Raw genomic sequence first — 22,590 nt, 5'->3', positions numbered from 1 at the left:
AAAAAAAGAGAAAGTAAAACAAAACAAAGCAAAAAAACCTGAAGACTTATCAATGGTTAACAGCTGTTAAGTTGATGAGGGTTAGTATTATATTCCCTTTTCTCTCCTGAGTATTAGAGATATATAGCTTAAAAACCTAACTAAAATCAAATTTCTGTCTGGCAAAAAGATACCAATGTATCTGTGAGCCTTAGGAGAGTGTTCATTTGTGAGTGGTTACAAGCACCTCGAAGTAATGAATCAAACTGTCAAGGCCATGTGTCCAGGGACACTGTTCTTGTAATTCCAGCCATGCGCCATTGGGTACTTAGTGTGCTTGATTTGTGGAGTCCAAAACTTCCCAAGGCTTGGAAAAAGTTTTACATGTAAAGTCGCACGTACTAAGTCTACAGTACAACTGGATCCCTTGACCCTGGCTTGGACATTTCCTGCCCCCCACCCCGACCTCTTTCTCTCTCTAACTCTTCCTTTCCTACCACCCCCTCTCTCTTTATTTTATTTATTTATTTAGTTTTTTTTTTCGAGACAGGGGTTTCTCTGTCCTGGACTCACTTTGTAGACCAGGCTGGCCTTGAACTCACAGCAATCTGCCTGCCTCTGCCTCCCAAGTGCTGGGATTAAAGGTGTGCGCCACCATGCCCAGTGGCTTGGACATTCGCTTTCTAGCCATTTATCACTTTCTAGAGCGACTTACTATAGTTAACCAGGGAGAGGGCAGCACACTCACCTGGCAAAGCCAACACCACGGCTGGTACCACTCGAATCACGCAGAACCCTTGTAGAAATAACTTGTCCAAAGGGTTTGAGCATATTTTCAAGTTCTTGCTCGTCCATGGACAGCGGCAGGTTAGAAATGTACAGGTTGGTAGGATCTTGTTCCTGTTGCTAAAGCAGAACAGAAAGTCACCCATCACTTTCCAACAGAAGGGAGACATTCATGGCAGCATGGTTTTATTCATCAGGGGCTCTACAAGTCCTTCAGGTGCTACATAGTGAAACTGGGGCGTGTATCAACACTCAAGTCACCCTGGACACTTGGAGATTGTGTCTGAGCCTTGAACCACCTGCACAAGCCAGACATGGTCCCCAGTGTCATCCTCAGCAGATGTGGAAGTGACATCACTGGTCTGCACTGAGTTGTGGAGGATGCTCTCACACATGGACAACTCCCACAGCCTGCAGTGATTCCAAAATTGACTAAGCACTGTGTTCTCAGAAGTCCAGTTTAAGCTCACTGTTACCCAGGAGGCTACTGCTGCTAATAATTCAACTTAGAGATCTGTGAAAGAAGATTCTGGATCAAACCGGTAGAGTCCAGTGCAGGTTGGGTACCACTGCCCTCCACTGGCCCGTGGTAGAATCCAGACTACCTTATTTTTGTTTGTTTCTCTTTTTTGATACATGGCCTCATTATATCACAATCCTCAGTGTCAGCTTTCTGAGTGTTGGGATGAGAGATGTCTACACCACCATACTTGGCTCCATTCTTTTCCGAGACAGGGTTTCTTTGTGTAGCCCTGGATGTCCTGGAATTCACTCTGTAGACCAGGCTGGCCTCGAATGCAAGAGATCTGCCTACCTCTGCCTCATGAGTGCTAGGATTAAAGGCATGTGCAGCCACCTGCCGGTGGCTACTATTCTATTTTAAATAGTGGTCACCAGAGAGAAAAGGATAGCTTTGAACTTGAACCAGAAACTGTAAGCCAAAGCAAATGGTACAGCACAGGCAGAACAAATTTTAGATTGGAGAATGGACAGGGAGGGCAGGCTGGGTCAATCTTCGCTCCACAAAAGGGTCATCTGTCATCAGCCCATAGGTCAGTGGACTGCGCCTGCCAGGTACTGGATTAGAAATCCAGAACTTCAGGCCCATACGGCACCCGCAGAACCAGAAGCTGCACTTTAACAAGATGCTCAGCTGATTAAGAAGCCCATTAAGTTAGAGAAGGGACTCCCACATCAGATCATTTCCCACTTGGCCTTCCTTTGTTAGAGAGGTCTCAGCTGGAATCAAAGACACACGACTGTGTGTTTTTGATGAGCACTGATGACGACCTCAGCGTGCACATATGAGGAGTGTGGTGTTGAAGTCGCCAGGGAAAGCCTTCCTGAGAACAAGAACATTTTCTGAGTAAGTCAAAATTCATCCATGCAACCGAGGTCGGCACAACCTTCATTTCAACTTTTCTTTTGATATTTCCCTTGCTTCTTTCTAGTTTTGAAGATGAAACCAGGGCCCTGAGCTTTCTAGGCAAGTATCCTACCACAGAACTGTATCCCCAATCCTCCAATTTTTATCTTTACACATTAAAGCATGAGCTGACTTCTCTTTAATAAGTGCTATTGGTAAAGTCATTAATTGATGTCTTAGCCTTTGGCAACAGAATAACACCCTCATTATGGCTCCCTCGATTTCTGAGTACACAGTGTTCTAAAGATACATGTGACGCACTGTGCATGTTTGCATATGTACAGTCTTTCTAATATATCTTAGCAACAATTAAACCTGAAGCAAAGTTTTTCCTTTCATATAATTTTCACATAACGACAAACACTGACCTTTTGTGCTCTGTCTTTTCTGGAGCTGTTAAGAGCACTTGCCTGCCATCAGATCCTAGACTTGATCCCTGTCACAACAGACATGACTGAAGAAATGGATGGGTGAACAAATGACGTAATTCAGTCTCCCACAGAATGACATATGTCCTGATAGTCTCAAGAATTAAAAGTTAACAAGGACAAAGGTACGGACAAACACATACCACCCTTAGAACTTCCTGGCCCAGATCTGAAAAAAGACAATGCACAGCCAGGCTGAAGGAATAGATGAGTGATTTCGAGCCCAGATGAACCTGAACCCAGGTCCTCAGAATGAAAAAATGAAAAATTTCAAAATGCTCAACGGCAGCACACTGACCAATCCCCATCATTAACCATTCACAGGCTAGTCAAGCCAGCACTTGTCTTTGCTTCAGCTGAGATTAGAGTTGTTGAGTGTGGTCCCCCTGATTAACCTGATGCTGAACAAAGCATCTTATTGTCAATGAGATAAAGTTTATCTTTAATGCTGAAAACATGCAAGTTATTTAACAGACGCAGGGGCAATAATGCATGCAGTGTTTCAAAGCAGAAGGAAAGATAATCAGGTTGGCTCCAGGTGTTGAAGTTTTCAATTTCTCCCCGGGGCGGACTAAGAGGGCAGCCGTATCCCTCTATCTCCACTTCACTTGCCACCTCTACTCACTTCACCCAGTAAACTGCATAGTTCCTTCACAGGCCGTCCCATTTGGGACCCAACCTCCCAAGACTCTGAACCGCTGTTATTTGTGGAAAAATACAAGCTGGGTGAAAATAGATTCATTGGAAATAGCTTCATAGAAAAAGGGCTTTCCCAATGCACCCCAGACTCTCACTACAAAACAACTATGACCCAAGTCCCGCCTTCTAGCAGCTTTCAGATCAGTACAGGTGACAGAGAACAGGTGCTCTGGAGGCTTGATATGTTCACATCACAATGGGAGGATGGATGGAAGCTCTCTTAAACATGACAGAGTAGCCGGGCGGTGGTGGCGCACATCTTTAATCCCAGGACTCGGGAGGCAAAGGCAGGTGGATCCCTATGAGTTCGAGGCCAGCCTCCTCTACAATGCAAGTCCAGGACAGCCAAGGTTACACAGAGAGACCCTGTATCAAAACATCCCCGCCCCCCGCAAAATAGTGAGAGAGTAAGTGTGTTGAGAGAACAGAGAGAATTGAGAACCAGTTGAGACACTGAAGCAGACTGCGATGTGGTCCCCAAAAAGCTTGGCCTTATTTTGTCAGTTATTTCTCCCACTCCATGAGTGGAAGGCAATGACCACATAGCCTTGCTCTAGCTACAAAACTTCCTTGAAGCCCTGTGCTTGGAGTCCATGCCTATGTGGCCCCTGCCCTCACAGAGGCTGAGACAGGAGAATTGCTGTCAGCTGAAGGGCAGCCCAGGCTACAAAGTGAGTTCTAGGCCAGCCTAGTCTATAGTGTGAGACCCTATCCCAGTATCTATCTCTATCCAACAAAGAGTTAAAACTTGACTTTCTAGTGTGTAACAATTTGAATTCTTACAGACAAGGTTTGTAACCTCATACCATAAAGTGACTGATACTTCAAGGGGACAAATGCTTTGAGATGCCTCCTTCCTCAGAGGTGGATTAGGACAGAATGGAGGAGGGGCTGTCACTTGACAGCCACACTCTCCAAGAGAGGAAGGCTTCAGGGGCACCAAACCGGCTAAGTAAAGGTCGTGAAAATACTTTTAGACAGAGATAATGCTGTAGTGACCTGAATGTGTTATATAAGAAATGCACATTAAAATTCTTTCGACTTCTGAAATTACGTTATAAAGATTTCAATGACATTTGCAAGCATGCTCAGAGAATTTGCTACATATTCAAATATTTTTAAAACAGAGTTGATGAGGTAGATATGAGAACCTTCTCATATGTATTTTACTTGCTTCTGGGATGAATATTAATAAAAGCATTACACACTTTTAAGAGTTTTAATTCAATTTGAAGGTTTACCAATAGGAGGAAAAAACAAAAAAACAAAAACAAAAAACCAAAAACCCCAAACCCTCACTCTGATAGAGCAGCATGCAATTAACTAAATATATGTAAGTATTTCCTATGACTTTAAAAATAATATCCTGGGCATATGAACTCAGGGACCTTTTGCGTGCTAGGCGGGCACTGTACTGCTGAGTCATGTACCAGGCCTGCTAAGGGTTCTGGCATTTGTTTCCCATAGCAACAACCTTGTCAGTTAAGTTTCCTCATTTTGAGATGACCATCACAGCTAGTATTATGTATTCTTTCTTTTCATGTGGTCGGCCTGTTCTGCAAACACTACCCACAATACTGTAGTTATTCAAAACTTAGCACACCTTTAATCCCAGCACTTGGGAGGCAGAGGCAGGCCGATCGCTGTGAGTTCCAGGCCAGCCTGGTCTACAAAGCAAGTCCAGGACAGCCAGGGCTACAAAGAGAAACTTTGCCTCGAGAAACAAACAAACAAACAAACAAACAAACAAACACCCAAACAAACAACCCACGAAAGAATGGATGGGATGAAATACCAGGTTGGTTGCACTTAGCCATACACACCCTAATCAAATCCCCTAAATGTCCAGGCTCATTATTGCAAATATTCATAGGAAATGGGACATAAAGTATTTATAGTAATTGGTGGTGTTTTAAATGAAGATTAGTCCCTTTAAAATCAGCATCAACCCTAACTGTGTCATTATGTCTAAATAATAAATTGCCGTGTCTGAAAAAAGTTATTCTGTTAATTATAGGTAGCCAAGAACAGTGGGTGCAGAGGGCCTCTTTATGTCCCTAGGCACAGATGAGGTTCAGGAGTTTTTCTAACTCGTGGAAAAAGAGGTCCCACATTGGCTGTGAGAAGGCTAAATGGCACTAATGCTCACTTGAGTAGAAAAGCCGGGCTCGGAGGTCTCGCATGTCGTAAAGCACTCAGTCACCATCTGAAAGAAATTAACAAAACCCTCCTTGCGCTTCTGGAATGGTTCCTAAAATGCAAGAAAGGGACCTGGCAGGAGGAACAGACATCTGTTTTCTCTTGTATTGAATAGGCTCACACACCAGCAGATTGCCGCGGACGGGTGGGTGCCTGCAGACTACCCAGAGCATGGTGGGCCTCTGGGTAAGGGGAACTCATTTCCTGCTTATTTTCTGGCTTATTTGTTGAGAAAAGTGTACAAGCTTACCACCCCTGATGGTCTGCTGACCCCCAGGTAGCTTTAGGAGGTGATAAAGAATGGCCCACAGGAGCCACTCTGCCATAGGTTATCATCCTCAGAGTCATGCCTTCCAGCATTTTAGTTGTCTGTGTTTCTTTTAATAGAATCTGGTTGTTGTTGTTGTTATTATTATTATTATTATTTTCTGTTTGGAGGCCGGCTCTCACATCTGTACAGGCCAGGCTAGACTTAGACGTACTATGTAGCTCTGGCTGTCCTCAAACTCACAGCAATTCTGCCTCACCTTCCTTCCACGTGTTGGGACTGCAGGCACAAGACCTCGCACCTGGCTTAGAATCTGAATCTTTTGTTGGGGAAGACGGCACACATATAAAGCATCTGCTATGCTTCACACACACAGAGGATGTCCAAGAGGCCCAAGGCCATTTCTGTTTAAGTTTCATCAAGGTTCTGCTCCAAGCACGTAATTTCCAAGCACCCCTTCTGAATTCCTCGTGTCTCTTCAAACTTGGAATAACGACTTTTGCTTAATTAGTTAATATTTTTAATGACAAAAGCAAACGCTTTGTGCCCTCCCCACGGCAGGTACTGAGCAAGGCTGTGGAGATTAGAGCACGAGTGAGAAACAGCCACCTTAACGTCCTCAGTTTACAGTTTTGAAATTCGGTTTTAAGTGCCCCCTGTGTGTCAGCAACATTACATCTCTGCCTTCCCTCCCACTTGGTTGTTTCAGATTGCACAAGAGGGAGAGACTTGAATCTGTGGGTTTTGAATATACTGTGGCATCTCGATTCATTCACAAGGAGAAAGTAAACAGTGGTTGGTCCCTTGTAATACAACCACAGAAGCCAGCCTTAAACTTCCTCTATAAAAATCCTCTCCCAGAAAGATGTACATCAGGTAGACCTTGAGTGCACCAGCATAGAAAATTAAGTCCACACTCAAACCCACAACTTTATGGTGGAGAGCAAGAGACTGCCTGGCATTTAAAGTGCAGTTTGTAACTTTATAAATAAAGTGAAAAAGAATGGAGTTTGTAACTTTAAAGTAAAAAAGAAACTATGTCCTAGATTTTACATTCTGCAGAATGATGGCACACAGCTACCATCCCTGACCCTGTGCACCGATGACGGAGAGTCACGTCCCTGAGCCAGTGTGCAGACTAAAGCCCTGAAGTCCTTGACTGGAGCTTGTTCTTAACCCTCAAGGAAGCTGGCATTCAGAGTGCATCACTGATATAATCTACAGAGTCAACCTATACACAACCCTGTTCTGAATAAACGCACAGTAAAGAGTTCTTCCAAGCAGAGACCATCTAATATACTGCACTCCTTTGTATTACAGATGCTAGAATGGTATTTAGGAAACAATGCTATAGAGGCTTCAGCATTTTTTTCAATAGGTTGATAAAAACAGGCTTCTTTCCAACTCAGTTTCGACAGCGGGCGTTGGCGCTCCCAGGATCCATAGTGAGAAACCAGACAACCTAGAGGAAGCCTGCAAGAATCCAGCTGTGATTTAGATGAGGATGCACGGCTGACGATCCAGCTCTTATCTGGAAGAGACACCGAGTCTGAGAACGACACTCATGTGGAGAGGAAGGCAGCCATGTTCTGAGCCTCCACATGTTGTCTGCTACCCTCTTGTTGCCAGCTGAGCATCAGGGCTGTTAGCAGACCCAGAACAAAGCTTGATCGTACCCCACTAGCTTGCTGTATACAATGGGTCTAGGTCTGACTCAAAAGCTCAACAATAGAAAAGGAGACGGCTGATTGAAAGGGCCTACGAGAATGCCTGGGGAAGTAATTACTCTCTTCCTGGTGGTTGGCAAAGATAGATGGGAACTAGGACTCAGTGGAAACTGGCTTGGTAATACACGGAATAACCCTAGCACCAGGAGGAGGAGGTGGAAAAAGTATCACCCTGGGCTATGTGCTAAGACCTCTCAAAAACCCAAAAGAAGTGGCCACACAGAATGGTCCTAGAATGAGATTCCCCAAGGAAAGCTGTCTACAAGGCAGGGAGAGATAGCTCATCAGAGTAAGGCTGAAGGGTAGCCTGGGGGATGGGTGGTAGGTTGGGGAGAGAGCTTAGAAAATCTCCCAGAGTTCCTCAAGAGAAAGAACATCAGTGTGTTGCCTGGGAGATGACATCACCGTTAGGCCCATAAACCTTGCCATTCTTTGCTATTGCTCCAACTCTGACAGGGTTAGAAAACACAGCTAGGGAGCTGAGAGAGACTGGAGAAAATCCCATACTGCAAACATGCCAGTGGAGCACATCTGACTCGGGAAGGGAACTGTCACCACTGTTACCTGGCACTCAGAATTCCTGTGAAATAGGACTGTATAGTTGACTTATAAGTACTGCACAGCATACATTAATAATCTCTTCTTGAAAATAAGTGCTTAGCTTAAAAATGTTAATCAAATGTTAAAATATTTTACGTTATTTTAGTAAGGAAAAAAAATGATAGAGTGTACACTAGTCACAAACCTAACCAATCTTCTAAAATGTAATTAGATTTAGCTACAATGTAACTAAGGCCATTCATTACACGTCCACCTATGTATTCCTATAATAAATGATTGTTGGGATGGAAGCCTTCAAAATGCTGCTTCCAGATCATCAAATAGTCAATACAGTTGCCAGCCAATAATTGCAATGCAGGCTGTGAGCCCCCCAGCCCCTCCCAAACCAGCAGCATCCAAGACTCAACATATTTTGTAGGACTCTAGGGAGTTCGTGAAACCTCTGTATATGACCCCACATTCTACACACCCCTTCTGAAACATAACGAGCCTCTCCCACCAAAGATTCTTATATAGATGTCATATTGAATGAGGTTGGACAACGTGAATACAGACAGAAATGGTTGTAAATGTACTGAAAGAGATTTCCTGTCTAGCGTGGTGGTGCATGCCTTTAGCCACAGCACTCAATAAGGCAGAGGTAGGCAGATCTCTGTGAGTTCAAGGCCAGCCTGGTCTACATACATATACAGCCAGGACTACACATAGAAACCCATAGGTTTTCAACACCAACACTGGACACTGCTCACAGGAAGGCAATCATCTGAAAACCAAGATGCTTTCTATTTCTCGTTTGTTTGTCTTAATTTTCACTCTGGAGGTGATGAATACTCAAAGGCCAACACGGTAACAAGATGTGAGGAGTACATGGGGAGGAGTACTTAGAAAAGGAATCCTTTTAGTGAATCTCTGTTGACTCTTGTAGTCAAAGTATCCCTAAAACTGCAGCAGCGGTAGCGCTGTGAGCAGCTAGCTTATCTCTCAGGTCTCTGCAGGTGATGTATGCTTTCCTCTCAGTCCTTGAACTTCTACAAGCCTTCTTTCCTGCACATGTGAACATTACTCAGGGAGTGATCCTGTGCTTCTACTCAGAAGTAGCCAAGGACGATACCCAATTATTTTCCTCTGCACTTCAGAAAGCCTGGTAACAGAAAACTATTGCTCTTTTGAAAGGAAGACTTGAAATAGTATACTGCCAAATTTTAGGCTTGAAAATATTTGCCCCAACAACTGATACAAGGGGGGAGGGGAAGCCCCACATGATTATCTTCATAGATCATCCAGGCTTACATCTGGTGTATAAAGACCAGGATATAAGTACTAGTGTAGTTATTACGACTCTGAGATGTGCTTAGTGCTGAATGAAATTCCCGTTACTGCACACAACATCTAAGAGATACAGGTGCTTCAAGGCTCACCTCTTTCTTGATTCTTACTTCCTTTTAATAAAAATACGCTTACTTGAAAGCTATATATGTCTGGCATCTCAGGAGTCAGGAGGTGGACATAAGGCATCAGAAGCTCAAGGTCACCCTCAGCTACCTCAGGAGTGCAAGGGGAGCCTGGGTAATGTGAGACTCCGACTCACAGAAAGAGAAAAGGCTCTCCGAAAGCAGGCTGGCGGTGAACAAGACTTGTAACTACACTGGATCAGTGATTTCCCTCACGCCAGACTAGCTTTACCAAGTTCATCGAATCATCTAAGGCTGTCAGCATTTTACACACGTGGATGTGTCTGCACACGTGCTACAGTGCGCTTACTGGTATCAGACGAGGAGTTGTAGGAGCTGGTTCCCGCCTTCTATAGTTCTGGCTCCGGGGATGGAACCCATGTTATCAGGCTTGGCAGCGAGGATGCTTATTGGCTGAGCCATCTCATCACAAGCATGCAGACTTTGATGAGAAATCAGAGGTGAAAAGGAAACACAGACTAGCCAGTTGTTAATCCATTCACATTTCTATGTGATGATGTCTTGGATTCTAGGTGGGTTTGTTTGTTTTTTGTTTTGGAGACAGGGTTTCTTTAGGTTTTTAATCTTGCGAGCAAACTAGCAAACAGGAACACAACTCAGGGAAACTATTATGTCCTACAGTAATTAAAACCCATGCATACTGTGCTAGAATGCTTATGATGCATGAACATACGGTCTCCGTTTTATAGTCCTTGAGCATTTAGGCATACTCCTCACTTGGAGGAATACTTGAGCAGAATTCCTCAGCTAGAATGATCAACGTTCACTGGAAACAAGTCATGAATTATACATAAAATTGCTGAAGGATAGGTTTGTATTACATAAATAACAACATATAAAAATCATCTCCCTATTATATAGGTAAAATGGCACCTATGGCATACACTAATATCCAACCTTTCATTTGTATGGATCCATGTGTGAGCCAATTACACATCCCTTCAAAACATGACACTCTGTGCAGTTACCTTTTCTGTCTAAGCGTGCGTCTGTTTGCAGAGGGAAGGAGGTTGATATCAGATGCCTTTCTCCATAGCTCTCCACCTTACTCTTTGACAAGATCTCTCTTCCTGGACTTCACCAAATCAGCTAGACTGGCTGGCTAGCAAGCCCATGATCCCCTCCTGTTCCCTGTCCAGCATGGAGATTGCTGAGGCACTCCTCAGGGCCTTGCTGCAGCCCTGCAAGACTCAACTCCAGTCAGATGTTTGCATGGCAATCACTTCGCCAACCAGACATCTCCCAGTTCCCACCTTATTAAGATAATCTGTTTATCGCACAAAGGAATGAGTTTCATTGTGACATTTCTATACATACATACTATATGTTGCTTCCTAATTAAATGTACTCATTCCTTCCTTCTCCTTTTTGCTGGTCTCCCTCCACCCCTCAAACAGCTTTTCATTCCGCTTTGGAGACAGACATTCTATTGCCTTCTCTTTGAGGTGTGCCTTAAATGGATTAATTCCTTGGACAATGAATTGTAAAGTTCTATTTCTAGAAAACAGTATCAATCTTAAAGCCTTCTGTGATTGCCCATGAAAATCAGGTGTGCTATTTCTGGATTGACTTACAGGGTTAAACAACTTGCTATGTAAAGCATATATATTTATTAACCCTCCTTCAGAATATGAGGAAGAAAGCCTTTGTGTAATTGCTGTTGCTGAGGGATGCCCAAGTGCATTCTCTGTGTTTGGAAGGATGGAGGAACTGCAACTTTCAGGAGCACAGGTCTCCACTCACCTTTGCCATCTGAGCCTGGACTCCACTAGCCTTCAGGGCGGAGACAGCTTTCTGGGCTGCTGCAGGACTGTCAAAGTCAACAAAGCCATAACCTGAAATGTAAAAGACACTCTTCTTAAGATGTTACCTTTTAAAAAAAAATTTATTTATATGAGTGCTCTATCTGCATGTACACCTGCACGCCAGAAGAGGGCATCAAATCACATTATTGATGGTTGTAAGCCACCATGTTACTGGGAATTGAACTTAGGACCTCTGGAAGAATAGTCAGTGCTCTTAACCCCTGAGCCATCTCTCCAGGCTCCTAAACTGTTACTTTTTAATGGTAGAAAGTGTTTAAAAAAAAAAAAAAGCTAAGGAAAGAAAAGGACTTCATTTTGGTTCTGATAAAGGCAACAGAAGCAGATGTGTCCTGCGGACACAAAGGTACTGACAGCCGTAGTGCAGTGACTGCCTCAGGTCCTTGGAAGCACACATTGTGTGTATGGAAGGGGGGAGGGGGCCGTGCAGCTTTGAACTTTGTCTTCTTAAAGATCTTCTCAGGTGTCTGGTAGCTAGAAAAAAAAAAAAAACCTGACATTTAAGTTGCTAATCAGGGTAAAAAAAATAATGATAAAGGGTAGTTAGGGGTATTATGAAAGACAACTTCAGACAAACTTTTAAAGGATAAAACAAAAAAGATGAAGCTATCTGACTCAGCTAAAAAGTGACAGAAACAAGAACTATATATTCTATAGACTATGTCTTAGTTTTCTAAGTTAAAATAAGTGTAAATATTTGATATTCAACTATAATATAAATTTTAGTACCTAGTTAAAAATCACTCATTTATCTAAAAGAACAGTTATCTCCCCTCAAAATACAAGAGAGAATGAAAAATGCCTCCAGATAGCCAAAATAGTTATTTCATCCATCTCAGTGTAAAGTTTAAAGACAGTTTGCAACAGAGTAAAACATGGCCACCCAAGAAAGGCCAGTGTACAGAACTCTTACCCATGGTTTCCATAAACACTGTCAGTGAGCACATCAGCTCTATTTCCAGGCCACAATAAATCGAAACAGGAAATTAGGGGGTGGAGGGCTGAAGTGGGCAGGACTGAAAAATATACACATGGATGGCACCTAGCGATGCAGAATAGCGCAAAGGACTGTCACAGAACCATCAGAAGTTGCTGCCTGAAAACCATCAGTTTTCTTTTTTTTTTTTAAATTTATTTTATTTTATTTATTGCATATGAGTGCTTTATCTGCAGAAGAGGGTATCAGAGTACATCATAGATGGTTATGAGCCACCATGTGGTTGCTGGGAATTGAACTCATGACCTCTGGAAGAGCAGGCGGCGCTCTTAACCGCTGAGCCATCTCATCAGTTTTCATTGCAGCAACTCTTTCTATAATGAGCAACACATAAGTACACTTAGTGCAGTTTGAAGGACTAGCTAGGAGCCTAGCCCAAATACCAGCTTTTTTTCTGAACTCATGTCAATTGTGAAGTTTTATTTTTGTATAGGTAGGGTGTCTCTATTATACATGTGTGCCTCTACGTGTGTACGTATATGCACATGACTTATTTAAGTTTTTGTATGAGGCAAGGTCTTGCTATGCGGCACAGGCTACCTTGGACCTCCCCACTGCTCCTCAGCCTCAGGACCACATCTGGCTCTAAAATGAATTTTAGTAAGTATAATTTGAAAAAGAGTGGCCCTAGTTAGAAGTTGTGAAGAGGAGGAGGAGGAGGAGGAGGAGCTAGGCCTACCACTGGTATTCAGAAGTTATGAGGAAATAGTAATTTTCAGAGTGTTGCACTGGTAATAAGAGGTCCAAGCATGGAGCAGCGAATCGAAACAGAAACACTCAATGCTGGCCTCGAAAGTTGCTTCTTCACAAAGTAAGCTGTAATGGAACAGACTATCGATTACAGAAGTGGCTGCTTCAGGAGAGATGGGTGCTGAGGCTGAAACAAGCAGCAGGCTTCTTTATATTACTGAGAATTGGATTGAGAGGGGCTTAAATTGATTAGCCAGTACAGAAATAGCCAGGATGGGAAGGGAAAAAAGACTGCTGACCCCAGCTCGAGCAGAGTACACTCCCCAGCTGCCAGGTTAGGAGACAGGGTGAACATGTTTGGAGCTCATGCTAATCTGAGTCACGCTTGGATACACAAGCAAGTTCTGTACCTATCTTTTTCATACAACACAATTTCTGGAGCTCGTAAGTGAACGCCCTGCCTCACTGAAGTGATGCAGCTCCCACTGATGTATATATCTCTCCCGCCAACGCAGCCATGGCCAATGTATTACGGTAAGCAGAAAGTCTCCGACGGGATGCTATTTGTTGCACTTGAAGTTGCAATATGCTCGTGTACTAGAACCATTCTTTTTTATCATCTTCATAAGAGAAACACACAACTGTTGCACTCAGTCATTGTTAGCATGCATTTCTACTTTGTCCAACCTTACTCTGAGAATTCAGAACTGTATACTGAAGAGAAACACAACAGGTAAGCCATGTGGTTTCCACTTATCTGTGCTACTTTCAAGTAAAGGTAAGACCTATAAAATTTTACACAGGGTCTATAGGACTAATTAGGTTTTATCATATAAGCAGGGGTGTCGCTGTCTTTGAAGGTGGGGCTTACTAAGCGACATGCAGGTTTGCTTATTGATGCTCCCCAGAGATAAGTCATCGGGCCCTAAGTTATATTGGTTACTGGAGTCTGCTCCCATTGGGAGATAGCTGGACACGAACAGAGCTTCATTTCTGCTTTGATTTCTATCAAGCACAGGCTTGTTTTGTGATAAAATAATTCTTTATGTCCTCACTTTATCAGTCCAATTTATCCTTACCTTTCTTATGTGCAGCCCCTCATCTCCCCCACCAAATCCATCACCCACACTCTCAACTCATCTGTACCTCAGTTTCTCAGTCAATCCTTTGTGTGCTCTGCTGTCCTGCCCTGCCTGTGACATCACTGTCAAGCACTGAAAACCCATTTGTTTGCCAAATTTCGACAAGAATTAAAACATAAAATACCAACTGAATCTTCAATAACTAACGCACCTTACTCAAGACTTATTTTCTTCAGCTTAACTTTGTACAAAATCAGAGGGCCCCGGATATGTTTGTGGAAAAGTTTCATGAGCTTCTAAGATGTCCTGGTGTCATGTGTGAACTTCCTGAATATATTTAATCTCTAAAAATTGTATTTGTGTTTCTTATTTATAGTAATCCTCTATACTCTCTTATTATTACTAATGTATCTATATTCACCCAAACCATCATATATGAAAACAACTACAGACCACGGCAAGTTACCATGGGTTGCATGTAATCTGGCTTTATTGTGAACCAAACTGTTGCTTCTCATTTGTCTCAATATTACTTCCCCATGCCACAAATTGACTCTGGCTTACATGGCTTTGTAAACCTACTCTTGAGCACCCTCTCCTCTCACCCAGATGCCATATCCCCTTCACATCCCCGAAGCTAGTGACACGGAACATCCTGGCCCCACAGGGAGGTCTCCGAAGACCAGCCTGCAGGCCTGGAAGGTGTCCAGGAGACTTGCTGGGCTTACCACCAGCTCTGCATCACCTCTACTTGTATTTAGAAGCCTCGAAAGTCCCTCCACTTCATCTACAGACACTTTCTAGCCATGCAGCTTTGCGTATGGTAATGTGAGATTAGCTGTCATTTCTTTTGACTCATGCCCTTGCCTTGTCCACACTGAACGTGGGGTAGAATTTTGGTTTCTAGGAAAGAGGCAGCTATTGGAGAAGAGAACACAGTGGTGTCTTCAGTGGAGCATGTACTGGAGAGTTCAGCTGGGAAGAGAGGTTCTTCCCTACTGCTTTTCCAGCATTCTGAACTGCCATATCAGATTCTTTTGGAGTGAGAAAGAAAGGGAGGGAGGTATGGTAGGCCAAAACCCATTTATCCACTGTTATTTCTCTCCCGGTTTGAACTTCACTTTTGAGATCAGCTTCCTGCATTGTGCTTGGCAAGAGCCGATTTTTCTCCATAAAACCAAAAGACATTTTTTTTTTGAGTGTGTGTCTCTGATCTCCCAAATCATTTATTGATGTTAAATAAGACTAATCTTGGCAACTAAGTGCATGCACTTCCGCACACATTTCTCTCTCTCTCTCTTTCTCTCTCTCTCTCTCTGGTTTAATTCATTTTAAATACTTACTGGGTACCATTTTACATAAAGCACACTCTATTCACTGTCCTAAGGCAAAACTGCCTTAATATGCCATGTTGATTAAACATGGACTTAGATATTTGCCACAATGGCTCCTTTAAATCTAGGGACTTTGAAGAGGAAAGAGTACAATGAAACACTTCAAGTCTAGATTAAAGGGAAGGAGCGGCTTACAAGCGAGGCCTCACCATAGGCTGCGTTTATGTTCCCTGCCCTTTTCCTTGCTGAGCCAATGCCCCATCACCACTACTTGAAAAACTGGGGTCTAATTAATGAGGAGATTTGCCTTCTCTGCCTATTCCTGTCAACCTTGCTTCAATTCCCAGGGTCAGTCGTTAGATTCAAAGTCAGCTGACTCCATTCTTCCGTTTTCCTAGAAATCACATGCCTATTGTTAAGATGCTGGATCATTAAAAGTCAGATGCACAGAGCATCTGCGGCGCCCCGCTCGTGACGCTTTCGTTGGCAGCTTGAGGAGCTGGGTGAGCTCACCCTAATTGCATGGAAAACTGAAGGTCAGGGCATCAAATTAATGCAGCAGCATATTTCAAAGGGGCGCGTGACCTCCCCTCCCTGCTACAATTTGGTCAGTGAAAATGGCTCTCTCCTCCCCGCCGCTGCCAATATTGTCAACAGGCATTCAGCAGAGAACAATCGGGAGTATTGAAACATGTAATTAAGTACTGCTTAAAACTACTCTATTCTAATTAATAGAGCCAATTTACACAATATGTAATCTTTTCAGTTCTTTAGTACAGCCCAATGGTCTTCAGTAAGCAGCTCTAATCTCCTCAGGCTCAGGGGAAAAAAAAAAGCTATTCTCGAGCTCTGCTCCCCCTTTTAAAAGCAGGGGCCGGAAGCCAACTTGTATTTTGCATGTTAACTCTAATGGCGCCAACCCCTGAATTCTGGCAAACTGCTAGTTGTTGGGTTTCCAGCCAAAACTCAGCCCAGGACAAAACAAACGTAAGCAACATGCTGACACTGCACAAGACAGAAACTGGGTGCCATATGAGATCTGCTTTTTAATACCACGAGGTTAGTTATGAAATCTAAGAGCGAGCCACCGTCTTCCTACAGTCATGCCTGCCCACAAAAACGTACCTTTGCACTTGTTTGTTGTCTTATCCAAAATTGCCTTCGTGGAGACGATTTTCCCATATCTAAAACAAAAGAGGAAAAAGGAGAAGTTATAAGGAACTCTGTATTCATGTCTAGGTCCAAAGAACACACTTTTATTTTTTTCTTCAAACATCTGCAAACTTTAGAGTACAAAATGTTCTTTACTATGGGGAAACACAATGAGAATTCCAAACTTTAAACCAAAAAAAAAACCAGAATGGACAGGCTTCCCCTTTGAAGCTCTGTATTAAGTTTGATGTTTAGCTTTGAAGAACAGGTACTTTCCTCACAATCTTCAGGGGGAAAAATGCACTGTCCACTCCATACAAAAAAATATTTTTTTTTCCCTCTTCTGGTGACATGATGTCTGTGGCTAACTACAAAGCCAACTACAAGGCCACAGATCTATTAAAGTTCCATGACCCACACAGGGTTTATGAAACACAGTCAGTGAAAACGTTGTTGTACTGTTTGTTCTATTCATTCTAGGCCAGCAAACAGTGTTGTGTGGGCGCAGGCTGCGTGGCAGACGTGTATGTATTATGCTTAACGAAATGACAAAAGATAGGGTTTTCCCCCTTCTTTTGCCAAAGACTTCTATATTTATACATATTACTAATAGCACTTCTAACTGAGTAATAAACTGTTTAGTTGGCAAGAGTGAGCACGTGCGTGCGTAAGATGGGCAGTTGAGACTACGGAACAGTAAACTGGAATTAATCATTAATTATATGGTTGCATGCATGAAAAATGTGGTTAAATTCCTTAAGGTGTTATAGAAATTGGGGAGAGGAAAAATGCAGACTATTCTGAGGCAGTGCACTGATGCTAACAATTAAATGTAACTTATAAACATAGACAGATACTAGCCCCCAAACCAGCTGAGTGCAGACCCCGAGGAAAAGCCCTGCAACCTACACTTGTTTTCTACAAATTCAGGGAAAAGTCTGAAAACTAGCACTTAAAATTAAAAAAAAAAAAAAAAAAAAAAAAAAAAAAAAAAATCAAAGTAAACATTAAAGAAATGTGCAGGACATATTTGATGAATCTGGAGCCCAAACTTTCTCATGTATACATAGTAAGTGCTAAAATTCCACTTTCCTGATGGTTAATTTGCACGTTTTTAGATACGTTTTCTTACGCCTTTCTCATGATTGACTTTTAAGGATTAAAAAAGGGATGAGTCTCATTGCTGGGGAGGTCACTGGGTGGCCGAGCACTTGTTTAGCATGTCACAAGCACACTGAGGACGGAAGAGAAGAGAAACTCGGTCTGAAGTATGTTGGGCCATCAAAGACGGCTATATCCCATTTACACCACTGTGAATATTATATACTCATATCTGTACATTGAAAGCAGCTGAGATATATTTGTTTGAAAGAAAGAAATGGCCGAGCCGCCTCTCCTGTCCACTGAAAGCCCCTCCCTCCTTCCACCCTGTCTAATCCCATAGTCAAATGAGTTCTAACTAGGCATGAAAGTAAAGATAATTTAAGGTTCAAATGATAATTACATCCAAGAGGCAAAATGCAGCACAAACACCTTCAACTCCCCAAAGAAACCCTGAGCATTTATAACAGCGTTACCATGGATCACTAAGTTTACAAAAAAAAAAAAAAAAAAAAAAAAAAAAAAAAAAAATAGATGTAAAGAAGCAGAAATGCTGAAAAACAAACAAGGACAAGACATAAAGATGACCTGGAGCAGCCACTCACTTCCAAGGCCACAAGCTTCACTTCCTCAGCACTCGCTCGCTCATTTGCAGTCTCCAGCTTAGAAGGAGGTGGACTTAACAGAGAGCCAGCTTTTTGTCAGGCAAACAGTAGGACGTTTGGGAGTTCTTGAGTTGGCACTGTCCCCTTGAACACATCATGGTGGCGAAGGTGTAGGGGGAGGTGAAGAGGGTAACAGCCAGACTACATCCCTGCCCCACTGGGCTCTGCCCTCTCTTCTGCCTGTGACACTGGAGCCCACTCCCACACCTGTGGGAACTGGCTCTCGATTTCAGTGGCCCCTTTTGGGGATTCCTGTCCAGTCCATTTCCTTAACTCCTTCCTTAAATTTAACCCTTAAGTTTGACCCTTGACCTTGCCTTTATTTGGACATTTATCCAGAGATGTAGCTGTAATTATTTTTTTTTATATCATTTCCTGACATTCCCCCCTCTCACAAATTCTGCAAGAGCTTTTGTTTCTGTCTTTTCCTCTTTTTACTTAAATGCCTTAATATTTGATTAAGATGTCAAATATTTAGTTAAAAATTGCCTCAGCCCATCACTTTCTAGATTCTACTCTCAAAAGCATCCCAAACACATATTCCTCTTTATTCAATAGCACTTTTGCTCTCCCAGTCTCCCACCAGGCTCAGGTTACCCGAGACTGTGTCAATGCAGGCATTCCTGAATGCAGACAGTGACAGTGCTGAGTTTTGTCTCTGATGCTTCCAAAATTCCCTCCTTCCCTAAGTCGTGACTCATTTAAGAAGCGCCGAAAAGTCTCCACCATATATATGCCACCATAAATAAACCTAAGAGGGCTTCTGCTATGCACGTTTACCTCAGGCACCACTTTGGGCATGTCCATCCTACCTGGCCATCGCCCCAGCTTACACGTCTTGATCCCGAAGGCCTGCACCAATCTTTTTTTCCCAGAAGTCAGCCCTAATTGTCTCACCTATTCACTGAAGAAATAATAAAGGGGATTACAGTAACCAAATTCTTACTCACGCTCTAAGAGCCGTGCCGCATACAATGACGATGTTTGTGTGTGGTGTGTTATATACATGTTATGTATTTTACTTATTTTCAAAATCTGTTACTATGCCCATTTTGTGTGTGTGTGTGTGTGTGTGTGTGTGTGTGTGTGTGTGTGTGTGTGTATGATAAAAACATACAACAAAATCAGGGTTTGAGGCTAAGCCTTTCCCTAAATTTCTAAAGTTCAAATACAGAAAGCATGGTATTTTCAATGCAACCTATCTATGAAGCCATTGTGAGGAGCGGTTTGCCTTTCATAAGCTCAGCCATGAATGCGGTTGGGAGGGCTAGATTGGTCTCTTCCGCTTTGGTATCGGCACTCATCTTTTTTTCCCTCCAAGGCGCAGAGTTTTTGTTTTTCGGCATGAAACAAACACACAGTTCGAGATTGACAAAGAGGAAAGGAACAGAAGAGAGTTATCAGTTTTACTTTCCATTGTGGTTTTCATCAGTTCATGGCCTTGGACTGGAAGACAGTGATTTCACAGACCATTAGAGAGGTTTCTAGTCCGCCTGTGGAGTTCTGGTCTGCTGGCTCCTACATACATCGGGGTGATTATCTGGTGCCACCAGCGGGTGTTAAGGGGTTTCCCTTTCATTAAGCATTTCCACCATGTCCTCTCAGTAGCTACACTCAGGGCACCATTTTAAATGGTCACCGTTGCCCTGAGAGCTTTACTTGCAGTAAGATTTAATATTGAGAGTGGTGGTGGTGGGGTGTTACAGGTAATTAGAACTTAATCTAAATCTCCTGTCAATCACTAGTGTCCACAAGATTAACAGATAGGAACAAAAACTGTCAGCTTCCATTGTTCCTGTATGAAGCTTAATTTGATTTTTCCAATCACCAAGGAGAAGAGATGTTCACTGTACAGAGGGAATAGCGGCCCTTGACTGGCAGAATGCACACTTGAAGGTCACCAAGAAAGAACACGCCCAAGGATGGAAGGAGTAGGACTGTGTGGAAGTTAATGTGTCTATGTTGATTCTTTAGGTTTTATCCAACTTCAAAGTAAGGAGGCTCAGACCACAGCCCTCGCTGCCCCATTATAATGCTCTTTGCTAAGAGGCGCTAATCCACTCCAGAGGAAGCTGGTGGCAGAAAAAGAATAAAGAGTAATTAAGAGATGTGACTGCAGAATAATCAGAATTTCAAAGGGAGAGGATCACAAGTGAAAACTCACATTCAAACCTACTTGCTCATGTGGACATGGCTGAAGAACTGCTTAGAATGAATGAACTGCAACCTCTTTAGTGTGTAATGTGCCTTTGCTCCTTTCTCTCCCACTTCTACTTACGAATAAAATCAGATATATATTCGCTTTAATTTTGAAAAAGGATCTGCTGTCCCCATAGATTTCTCCTTTCAAAATTATACCTTTCTTTTTAGTTTTATTTGAATCATAAAAGTTACATACTACTGGAATTGGAACACAGATTATTAGGTTGACAAAATAAAATCATCCTTAGTCCTAGCTGTAACTGGTCATTGGCTTCCTTATAGGTTGTAAGTGATGTGCAAATTTGTATGTGCATACACTCATTCCCTTCCCTACTTTCTCTCCTTTCTTCCCAGTTAGAGCTTGGGAGCCTACACCAACCACCACCAACAGATGGCGATCATGGTTGATGTGTTATCTTAATACTGGTCATTTAGAAAGTTTAAGGTATTGGCAGAATTCGTGCTAGACCTGGAATATACTATGGACACTATTAAAGCTGAAAAGGCAATGCAAATATTAAAAACAGTAAGTGATATCTTCTCACAATGTTAACAGAAAAAGATAGATTACATTTGAGAAAGCCAAGTCTTGTTCATGAATATAGGAGGATGGCTTATGTTTACTTTAAACTCAGGAGTGCTCCCTAAGCACAAGATAATAGACGATGTGACTATGTAAGTGACAGCAGACAGCAAGATAGACAGATAGCATGAAATGAGGACAAAATAAAACCATTGGAAGCTGACTGAGTTAATTGAGGGGGAAAAAAAATCAAAGGGTTCCGTCATAAACTAAAAGACTCATTAGCCCACTTTTTACCTCAAGGCACACCTATCACACTTATCCCAATACTAATTATTATTGAAACAATTAGTCTTTTTATTCAACCCATAGCCCTAGCAGTTCGACTTACAGCCAACATTGCTGCTGGACACCTACTCATGCATCTAATTGGAGGAGCTACATGAGTACTCATAAGCATCAGCCCCCCGACTGCCATAATCACATTCGTCATCCTCTTACTCCTAACCGTACTAGAGTTTGCTGTAGCTCTTATCCAAGCCTATGTATTCACCCTATTAGTAAGCCTTTACTTACACGATAACACATAATGAACCACCAAACCCACGCCTTCCACATAGTCAACTCTAGCCCATGACCACTAACAGGAGCCCTATCTGCCCTTCTCCTCACATCTGGCATAGTAATGTGATTTCACTATGGCTCTACAATCCTACTATTAACTGGCCTACTAGTGAATCTACTAACGATACTCCAATGATGACGAGACGTAATTCGTGAGGGGACTTTCCAAGGCCACCACACCCCTATCGTACAAAAAGGCCTACGCTACGGAATAGTCCTATTCATCATCTCAGATATCTTCTTTTTCGCTGGTGTATGATTTGTACTCACGAAACTTAGGAACAGAGTGAGTCTTCTCAGGGTCGTACAGCTAACAAGTATCAAAGGCCCAGGGCAGGAAGTTTGCTTTGGAGTTTAAAGGCCATGCATGCATGTTGACAATTACAGAAACTTGGGCCACCAACCGCAGATAGGTTCAAAACAATTCCACTTTGAGGTGCATGCTTTAGCTGAAGGAAGGCCAGGCTGTCACTGCTAATATCTCTAGGACTGATGCTGATGACATTCAGAGAGACGTCACTTTGGTGTATCTTGGGATCAGATGCCCAGTAAAATATGTCAGTGAGAGGAGACACAACTGGTCTTAAAAGTTTGAAAGGCATCATCTGTGGATCTATGTCATGGCAACAAAAACCATGGAGACTGTCAGTCAACTCCTCTCATTATCTCAGAATTGTTAGGGGAAAAGGAAAAAAAGCCCTCATATACAAACACAAACTTATCTTTACTGCCCCCATGTGTCCACCCAGCTATATGCTCACACCCCTACCTACCCCTACACAACTACCAACCCCACCCCTACCTGACAGGAGCACAGATGACACTGAGAGTGGAGTTTTCTCACCCTTACTG

General features: G+C 42.8%; 1 protein-coding gene across 11 annotated transcripts in view; it reads right to left on the bottom strand.

Moving 5' to 3' along the window:
• Rbms1 (RNA binding motif single stranded interacting protein 1) overlaps positions 1 to 22,590 on the bottom strand; it is a 220,944-nt gene that overhangs the window by 29,886 nt on the left and 168,468 nt on the right. For all 11 annotated transcript variants that reach the window (XM_051166384.1, XM_051166389.1, XM_051166390.1 and 8 more), the window contains exons 3-5: positions 16,597 to 16,655; positions 11,289 to 11,380; positions 728 to 885 (exon numbers count right to left, since the gene is read on the bottom strand). In XM_051166384.1, the coding sequence (XP_051022341.1) occupies positions 728 to 885; positions 11,289 to 11,380; positions 16,597 to 16,655 (309 nt within the window). The remainder of the gene's footprint in view (positions 1 to 727; positions 886 to 11,288; positions 11,381 to 16,596; positions 16,656 to 22,590) is intronic.

The sequence above is a fragment of the Acomys russatus genome, chromosome 24 (genome assembly GCF_903995435.1).
Source record: "Acomys russatus chromosome 24, mAcoRus1.1, whole genome shotgun sequence".
Taxonomy (NCBI): domain Eukaryota; kingdom Metazoa; phylum Chordata; class Mammalia; order Rodentia; family Muridae; genus Acomys; species Acomys russatus.
Note: the sequence above shows the minus strand (reverse complement) of the source record. Positions and strands in the feature narration are given on the sequence as shown.